We start from the raw sequence: 10732 nt of genomic DNA, 5'->3' as shown, positions 1-10732 counted from the left end.
TTGCGAATATTGTAGTCAAATTTCCGTTACAGTTAAACCAGAGCGTATAGAGTGTGAGGTCGGCAATGCAGAATTAATCCAAGGTATTTTGAACGTTACATTATACTCAAACATTACAATTCAATGCTCAAGCGACGGAAACCCTAAACCAACCAATTTCACCTGGATATGGCCAACAGGAAATACATCCACGGGAAAAGATATATCCTTTGTAAATATTCACCGTGGGAATCACGGAAGCTATACATTGATGGTTGAAAATGTCATGACTCCGAGCATCGGACCGCAAATCAGAGGATATTCTAATGCAACTTTTGATATCAATGTTCAATGTAAGTTATTAAAGACAAACTATGCAAACTGTGTATACTGTGTTGAGTACGTTGTGTTTATATTAATGTATGAACTAATGACATTTTGAATATAATTTAAATCGCAAGAAAAACAGTGTGCGATAGTGTAATATCTTTACAAACGATCTTTAGACTACTTTATTATTCATTTCCATACACTTGAATGCAATCATTCATTAAATGAATAGTCTTTCGCCGTGCTTTTCTAGCATCTGTGCTAGGTATCATATATCATTCATGCTATAAATCATGAGTCAATTATGCTATGTACCATGAATCATTTATACTAGTTATTGTGAGTCATTGATGCTAAATACCATTTATCATTGATTTAGATATTATCTTTTATCATTCTAGACATCATGTGTAATGTATGCTGGATAGCATGTATCATTCATGCTAAATATTATGCGACATTTCTGCTAAGCACAATGCATTATTCATACAAAGAGTGTCATTCAGTCTATGGATCATAAGTCTTTGATTATATGTAACATAAGTCATTCATGCAAGTTATCATGAGACATTCATGCAAGGTATAATGAGACATTAATGCAAAGTATCATGAGGCATTCATGCAAGGTATCATGAGACATTCATGCAAGGTATCATGAGACATTCATGCAAGGTATCATGAGGCATTCATGCAAGGTATCATGGGTCATTCATGTAAGGTATCATGATACATTCATGCAAGATATCATGAGACATTCATGCTACGTATCATGAGACATTCATGCAAGGTATCATGAGACATTAATGTAAGGTATCATGAGACATTCATGCAAGGTATCATGAGACATTCATGCAAGGTATCATGAAACATTCATGCAAGGTATCATGAGACATTCATGTAAGGTATCATAAGACATTCATGCAAGATGTCATGAGACAATCATGCAAGATATCATGAGACATTCATGCAAGGTATCATGAGTCATTCATGCAAGGTATCATGAGACATTCATGCAAGGTATCATGAGACATTCATGCAAGGTATCATGAGACATTCATGCAAGATATCATGAGTCATTAATGCAAGGTATCATGAGGCATTCATGCAAGATATCATGAATCATTTATGCAAGGTATCATGTTACATGCATGCAAGATATAACGAGTCGTTAATGCAAGGTATTATAAGTCATTAATGTAAGATATCATGAGTCATTCATGCAAGGTATCATGAGACATGCATACAAGGTTTCATGATTGATTAATGCAAGGTATCATAAGTCATTAAAGTAAGGTGTCATAAGCTATACCGTAGATTCATTTATACTTGAGGGATTTTAGTGGGTTCCAATTAGGTTATTTTAAGGTGTTAAAACATTAGTTTAATACTTTGATCTTGTGGTACACGCTATTCTATAATAATAATATGCAAGATTTTAGAATTTTAGATTTTGTTAAAAATGGGTTAAAGATTCTGCATTAATGCAAAAATGTAATAGAAGTATAGTTTCATACCCATTCTTTCAAAAAATGCAAAGTGTTATAGTTTGCATATTTTTGGGAAAAATACTTTTTTGATTTATTTACGGCAAAAATGCTCAATATCAATAATACCTGAAAATTCAAGTGTGCATATATTTCGGACGTCAACAATTCCAGACGAATATTTAAAAGTCTGCTTAAAGGGATGTGTTTCAATTTATCTACTTTTTTTAATTGAATTTGATACTGAATAAGTTTTTGTAATAAATTGTAAGTGAAATTATGAAAAGCTTTATATTAAAACTATAAGTATGTATGACGTTTTTAGTTTATGAATAATGATTTTTTAAAGAACCGGTATTATAATTCAGTTAAATAAAATTAAATATGGCAGTATTTTAGATTAATGAAACTTAAACATTAATGCTTTAACTTTTAACAAATGTAATTCATTGCATCATTCTAGTATCTACATATTTACGTATTTAAAAGAAGTATTTTGTTAGTAAAGTAATACTAATATTGTGGCTAAGATTTCAAAATGACATATATCAATTTATATTCATACTATTAGCAGAAAATTCAAACATTATGTGATTCCAATAACAATTTCTTGTTGATATCTCTCTTGTTAAAGATATAGGAACATATTTTATTCTGTATTTTAAAGGTATCATTTAAGGCATTTCATAGACATTATCTTTCAATTGTTTTCTCCAAAGATGGTTAAATAGAATTAATACCACCATGATGACAAATAGAGTTACAGAAAACAGGTTAAAGCTGGTTAACAACATCCTACAGCTGTTTAAGGTCAATTTACCTGTTTTCGGATTGAACAATGAGACATTTTTTTTTATTTGAGTGTTGGTAACGGTTTTTTAAAAATCATTAAAACTTCATGGTCAATTTTGAAAATATTAACTGTTCCGAACATCTCTTAAGTTGAATAATAGGTTTGAAAAGTTTCATTAGAATATTCCAATATTTAAAAAAATCAATTGTTCAGGCTACTGCCAGTCTTCAAATAATCGTATTGTGTATGCATGTCATTGTTTAAGGTTTGCAAAGTCTAGGATAACTTAATGTTGATGAAACACTGTGTATGGCTAAACGTTTAAACGATTTTATTTTCGCTACTGGTCTAGTCGCTGTAACTGAAGTTGTTGGTTGTAACCAGTTATGTTTGTAACACAGTTTTTATTAAATTCAGATCCGCCAGATATTCCTGTTATTTTAGTCAACTCAACGTGCATGAAAACTCTATGTTAGACCACAACTTCCTTCAAGTATTAGAACTGGATCGGGTGAGTGTGGAGTGCTTTGCGGCTGGAAATCCGGACCCAACTTGCCAATGGATCAATCATTCACAATCGAGTACACTCAATTTCCCGAAGGCCTCTAAAACAGATATAGGAACCTATGCTTGTCAAGCTTCCAACACAATGAACACATCATACGGAATAACAGTGGTTGGACGAAATGATTCATCGTTTTATCTTGATATATTGTGTAAGTATCATCGTGCAAAATGCCCAAACAGTAGTGACAAAATAATGCAATTCTGCTTAATAATTTGGTAATTGCGTCCTTCCATTGACAAACTACGTATTGTACTTATATAAAACCCATTGTCAGGTTACAGTTAGTCGATTTATATCACTGCTTAATTCTTATAAAGCACCGAAAGTATACTACTACGTCATGCACTTTGTTTGCACACTAAAGGTTGCAGTTATTTCTTTACGTAAGTACAATATAAAAAATGTGTTCATACTAGAATAGGACCTTTTTTATAGACATGTGCCAATATGATGTGCATTTGCTCAACCATTGAGGTGAAGTTAGTTGATTAAAACGTCCTTTTTTTTAGGTTTACTGACACTAGCTCCATACGAATCGCACTCACACTTTTAAGACAAACAATGTTCATGTCAAAAACGATATCAGTGTTTAATTGTATCAGTTGAATTATAACAAGTCATCAATTAAATTTGAAAAAGTGAATGTTAGTTATTTGTTGTAAAGTTGTTACGGCTGTAATTCAGTCTATTTTTCAGATTTCCTTGTCCTTTTAAATAATTAATTACTAGTATATGTCCTGTTACTCTTGAAATTAATGAATTTCTTTATCCATGTGTTATATCTTTACCAGTGTGAAACGACACTCTGCTTGACCCTTCGGGGAAACATACCCGTGGATAAAGAAACGTTTATCCTCTATAATCAAATAACCAGATATCCAGGTCCGTGATGGAGGAAATATATGTTCTTGCCTCCAGGGATCATCAAAAATGTTTCCTGAAAATGCAAAAACTTATAACCCAGAAGAAGCAGGCATTTTTACTGTTGCACTTTTAATCTCTTTTACCGAATGTATCTAAATGATTGGATGCCAGAAGCATCGTGTTACAACTGCGTTGAATAAATTTGCTTTATCTTTCAGATCCACCAAAAATAACTAACCTCAACACAATGGTTGAGGTCATTGAAGGTGTTAACTTTAGTTTAATTTGTAACACGGAACCGGGAAAGCCAAATGCTACGTCATATTCCTGGAGAAGCACTCATCAACCTGAAAGAAATACATCTGATCAGAACCTTAAAATTCATAACATTTCTCGAACTGACGAAGGAGTATTTACATGTTTGGCTAAAAATAAAATGTACCCAACTGGATGTCAAGAAGTAACAGGAAGCGATATGGAACACGTATATGTGGATGTCCAGTGTATGTTTGCTGGTTTTGTACCATCAAATTGCATTTTTACTGATGAAATCAAAAATGTTGTAACTTACAGAAAGGGTGTAACAAGGGTGCATGATATCAAGAAATGTAAATTAAATATAAATGTTCTTCAAAAGTCCGTAAAGAGACTACATATTTGTGTACCATTTGTGATTACATTTTTGTTTCAGTCTTTTAATAGTTTTATTGGAGTATTACCTTATTTAGAAAGAATGGCTTATTATTATTATAACTTGTTGTCATTACTAACCTGTGGTATGCTGTCCTTAGCTTACTTTCCAACCTTGTATTTCAGATATGGCTTTGATTACGTTTACTGTTCAGAATTCTACTGTGTATCGTGGGGATCAATTTATACTTACTTGTGAAGTGGATAGTGATCCACCTGCTGATATGATATTAGCATTGTATCACCCGTTGGAACCACCCTAAACTATACCCGTGAAAATAATCAATTACACTATATCAAGAACAGCTCGTGCTTAGAAGACATCGGTCAGTTTTCGTGTGTGTCTGAAAACAAGCACAATCGTAACCAACCCGACAGGAGAAACGTCACAGTTGATGTCAGATGTATGTGTTTGATACCGATTATGAAAAATATGCATTCATCGATAAACTCATATTGATAAGTTTAAGCAATTATTTCGTAAGGATTTTATAACAGGAATAATCGATGGACACGTATTTGATGATTTCATTGTCTAATTATGTTGAATGTTCACTAAATAATACATGAAGTATTATATACTTAATCTGCTTACATGTTTCTTATGTGTTTAAATAAGTTTCTTAATGAACAGAAGGTTCAATTATGCATTCAATATATATTTTACATGCAGGTGCACCAATGTATAAGCATAATGAACGGCCAACTACAGTCGTGTCTACCACTCCCGGGGGGAAGGCAGTTTTATACTTTTCAGTATTTTCGAACCCTTTCCCAAGCTCTATTATATGGAAAAATCTTACATATCATATGGTACTCTCAACTGATCATGACGGATTGGACAGAGTCACGATTAATACAACGGAAGACAACTCAACATCTGTAGTCACAATAACCAACGTTGGATTGTGGGACTTGAGTGATTACTCAGTAACTGCGGAAAATGATTTCGGGATTTTAAAAGAAACGTTCCGAATAATACTTAATGGTAAGATTAGATTGAATGATATTATAACTATAAGGTACACATTAAAACATGCAAGTTATTTCCATTTTGCACAACTTCTTACGGTTTGCTTCTGAAATATACTAGCATTTTAATGTTAAAATCAATTCAAAGAATTTTAGAGACTCGAATCGTTCTAAGTAACATTAAGTGAAAAGAGTTATTATAAACCCATACTGTGCGGTGTTGCGTTTAATGCACGAATGCATTGAGTCAATGAGCAACTTAAATTACTGTGGGTGGCTAATAAGCCTACATGTCTGTACATACAGATACAAGGACCCAAAACATTATTGTTTAAGGTCTGCAAAGTCTAGGATAACAAAATGCTGATGGAACACAGTATAAATATATAAGTTAAACGCTCAAACGATTTTTTTTCGCTACTGGACTAGTCGTGGTAACTGGCGTTAAACACAACTCTTGCCGTAATATTGTTAATAAAGATATTCATATATTCCTTTTTGGAGCCAATAAAATATATAGTAAAAATAGCATACCAGTTAGTATAAACCTTTTAAATACGCAATGAAAAATGACAATGAATGAAGTAGTTTATAATTCAGGTAACGTTTAAACCGGATTAAGAGCGTTTAACTCCACTATTGTCCGAACATTTTTATATAAAAATAATCATATAATCCTATTCGGAGCCAATGAAGTATAAAATAATAAGATCATACCAAATAATATATACACTTCAAATACGCCATGACAAAACACATTAATGACAACGGGTGCATCGAATGGGAGAACCAGTGCTGAATCTTGCGAGGACATTTCTTGGAACCGCACCCTATTCATTGGCACCACACCGATTACAATATCAAGCATCATGTAACACGTACTGCCAAAAAACATCACCTCATATTTGAGGATATGGTTAAATCCTATGTAACGATAACACTTCTCAATTATATCTATGTCTACATGCAAGATAAGAATTACAAGATTTTCAGATTCTTTTTTTATTAACAGATATTTAGCACTTATCTCAACACATAGTCAATCTTACGTGGTACAACATTTCCCCCTCACAACTTCAACATATTATAATATGTTCCGGTTTCAATCGTGCATTTAAGGTAGCATGCGATTGGATTCTTTAGTTTAAATATACATATATATTAATTGTTCACGGAAATATGATATTTGCAAACGCTGTTTGTTTAGACTAATGTTATATGGGTCTTTCAAACTGTTTTCTAGATAGCGCTGGATCTGACGGTGGGACATCAACCTCGACCATTTTTGACAATGTAACTGGACCAGTGATAGGAGGCATAGTCGCCGCTGTGTGCTCCGTGGTGATAATAGCAGTTTTAATTGTTAAATGTGTTAATAGAAAACGGCAAAGTGGCTTAGGTGAGTATATCATACGGCATACGACATTCATACGTCTTAAACGGTTGCTGTTTTTTATGAGCAGGAAGTCTTCTTAAAAGTTATAAATCTACGTTAAAGTGCCACTCTTATTCAAAATCAATACATTTACATGTATAACAAACATCAATTTTGACTGATGAACCTTTAACTTCTTACTAAATAATGCATTTATGGAAAATATTATTTACTGCTAACAATATTGTAACCGTATATTTAATAGCAGAAAGCGTAAAAATATTAAATGATTGGTGAATGCTGAAAAATTTACTGTAGTCTAATGTAGTCTCACAAGTTAGAATTACCGTGTTTCGAGCTCATTTCTTTCAATTTGAACTCGGTATCCTTCATAAGAACCATTGTTTCCGAAATATATTCATCCTTTTTGGAATATTAAAACAATATTATTAATTGTGGTAAGTCTTATCTGGGAGTAAGAGTTCATCTTAAAATTTTAGGACATGACACTAACCATGGACTCCTTTCGATTGTTCCTAATTTGAATAACGTTATAATCATCCTTGACCATGTGACATCGATATGCAAACGATTGGTACATATGTTAAAAATAAAGCATATCGCATGTGTTCAGTTCTTTCTACTTGGATCACAATTGCTCATGGGGTTTATTACAATTCATTTATAATGTAAATTTAAGCTCCCTTTTCTCTGCCGTCTACGTTCATGACCGACCTTTCTACGATTTTTTTTTTAATTTATTCTTGGCCACTAGATGCTGACAAGAAACATCCACGTATTGACGGCTACATTTGTTTTTGATACTTCTTGTTCATTGTCACCATATCTAATATATCTATAAAAATATATTTCTAATAAAATATCTAATAATCGTATCGATAAAAACTGGATTCATTGGCTAACGTACCTTCTCTGTGACAACAAACCAAATATTATAAGGCATATAAGAGTATTTTAAATACTTTATTCCAATACATCTCAAACGGAAAACATACTTTGTACTTTGTCTTACAGATGTCATTTTTGCATTTCAGAATGTGACAGACGGAGGGAAGAATGTGTTTCAAAAGATGATACACAGTAAATTAAAACCTTTTAAACTTACCAAATATCATAAAGTGTATTACCATGGTCTTTATAGACAGTTTTATACACATTTATAACTCGAAATTGTAACCGATATGTTGTTTATTTTAGGTACGTCGATATTTCAATGGTTCACAGAAGAACAGTTACCGAATACAAACATCTTGGTATTTATGAGTTTATTTTTTTAATTGGTATGGTTAATTTCATGTAAGGAGTTTTGCCATAATGATTCAGGAGGTTGGAACCTCAATCTTAAGAGACACAACCTTTAACTGAATAAATATGCTTTAACATGCATTGTATAGTTTACTTAAATCAAAATTGTATCAACCGAACTTGGGGTTGTCGGACTTCTTTGTACATTATTATTAAAACGTAAACGTGTTCTTATATAAAACAAAATTTGTTGACTGAACTTACAGCAACGATCGTGTTCAAATGATAAAGTAGGAATCGAGTTGTACAAATAAAGACCGACATCGTTTATCAATTTTTTATTAAGACAAAATCCTTTATTCCATTCAATTTTACTTAACGGTTCCTTATCTTAAGTTTAATGTAATTTCACGACTGTCTGGAACATACGCCTTGTAAAGATGACCACTTATGGAGATGTTATTTTTCATGCAAATTTATAAAATACATATACGCTTTTTCTTTTGATTAAATAGATAAGTAACACATTCAAGAAAAATATGATCATGCAAATATTTAATCCCAATTGATAAACATATGTATATCATTTCAATACATCAAGTCTGAACAATAGTATGACGGATAAAGTTTAACAATTAAGCAATTAAGCAAGTAATTAAGCCTTTTAGTTTGGTTCTTTTTCCATGTCCTTAATTTATTTTCAGTACATTATTATAAAAAGCATTTAAAATACAATATTTACCGACGCTAGTTATTTATTGTACATGTTGCGTGTTAATGGCTCGCAGTGTTGCCAGGCGGCGTCAGTAAACTCATTAACTTCCCCGTAGTGAAGTTATTTATGTCCTAGTCATTCGAGATTATTGGGTATCTCATCTATCTTTTGTCGTGTTAACAAATATGAAGTCATATTGCTGAACCTGCCTTCCGCTAAACAACTGACGACTGCAAACGCAAATAATCTCAAATGACTCACCATCTCAAATTAAGTCATGTTTTGTTTCGTTTCAGACTTTCAGAGAAGAACTGCAGAAAGCAGGTTGCAAACACCATTAAAGGACAGCGTTATATATGAAAATTTGAAATTGCCATCAACACAAAGCAATGCATTAACATGAACTTAAAGTTTCGAAGGTGTTGTAAATATATACCATTTCCTTTTGTGACGTGTATACATGGACTTTGTTACAATGTTTGATCTTTAGCATGTATTTTGCAATTTAAACATTTATCGAAATTTGAAAACTGAGATATTCTTAATTTAAAAGCAAAACCTGACTGTCAAACTTCCTACTATAATACTCCTAATGTTTTAAAATATTTTGACTTATCATTTTAAATTTACAATGTACTGTACAAAAGGCTTAATGAAAGAGGGTACCTCACAAAGTTATGTTACAAATTGCTTTCTATACTCTATATTCTGTTTAAACCACTCAAACATAATTTTTATCATACTTTATTTAATAAATTCTTCATCTTCAAAGAACAGATCCTTTCGTAGAACTTTGTTTGTACATGTAGTTGTAATGAAAACAATATTCGATTTGGAAGAAGGATATGTAACCGGCTCTAGATAAACAAAATAGACACCTTGCTGCTTAAGTGTTCTTTAGTTAACAGGGCTGTTACATTCTTACTGTACATAGTTGTGATTGATGAATATCAAAACTTAGAAACACAGAGTATTAATGAAGACATATTTCGTACAAATTTACGTTAAATGACATTAAATAATGATATTATAAATCACATATATATTCAACATATTTAATCACTGAATGACATCTCAGAAATGTTACTTTTTATCCTTGCATAAAGCGGTCTTCAATGCCCTTCGAGCAGGTCACATATATTTCTGATACACCTGGAAATATATCAACTTTACTTATCATAATGTAGTTTTACTAATGAAGTTAGATGGTCAGTAGTTAAATCAAAATCAAGTCAAATTTGCACATTCAATTCAATAAAACACTTCAAGAAGATTTGACTGACATACAAAAAGGACCTTCATTTATTACGTTAATTTGTAAATTGGTAAATACTTTAAGACAGCTGATATATCAATTTTAAACAATGACGACCATTATGGTCAGCCAAAACAACATGTAGCCGTTCTTGACATTCTCTCATGATATTGCGATTTTTGGACTAGGGCACTTGTGGCCTAGTTCATAGCCGTAACCGCGATGTCTGCATTTTCAAGCCGCATCTGGGGGTTCACTGACGTAATGTATTCATACGCTGGATTTTGATTGGATTGCCGTTAGCGAATTTGAATAATCAAAGTAGTACCAGAACTGATTACAATGAAAATATCCAATAACAATAGTTCTCCTAACAAGACAAGCTAATTGTATGTTCTTTTAATGAAGCACAAGAAATGGGTACGTAGCGAGTAAGTTAAT

At 32.2% G+C, this 10732-nt stretch overlaps 1 protein-coding gene across 2 annotated transcripts; it reads left to right on the top strand.

Annotated features, from left to right (window-relative positions):
- Positions 1–37: 37 nt before the first annotated feature.
- Positions 38–9748, top strand: LOC128234103 (uncharacterized). 2 transcript variants are annotated; one of them, XM_052948112.1, is made up of 9 exons: positions 38–83; positions 3004–3302; positions 4237–4521; positions 4835–5112; positions 5382–5696; positions 6924–7079; positions 8111–8156; positions 8274–8329; positions 9333–9748. In XM_052948112.1, the coding sequence occupies exons 5-9, from the start codon at positions 5390–5392 to the stop codon at positions 9437–9439; spliced, it is 672 nt and encodes a 223-aa protein (XP_052804072.1). In that variant the 5' UTR covers positions 38–83; positions 3004–3302; positions 4237–4521; positions 4835–5112; positions 5382–5389; the 3' UTR covers positions 9440–9748. The 2 variants fall into 2 exon arrangements, with proteins under 2 accessions (XP_052804072.1, XP_052804071.1); XM_052948111.1 differs by having other exon boundaries at positions 65–332.
- Positions 9749–10732: the final 984 nt, after the last annotated feature.

This window comes from Mya arenaria, chromosome 5 (genome assembly GCF_026914265.1).
Source record: "Mya arenaria isolate MELC-2E11 chromosome 5, ASM2691426v1".
Classification (NCBI taxonomy): domain Eukaryota; kingdom Metazoa; phylum Mollusca; class Bivalvia; order Myida; family Myidae; genus Mya; species Mya arenaria.
This window is presented reverse-complemented; position numbering and strand designations above follow the sequence as displayed.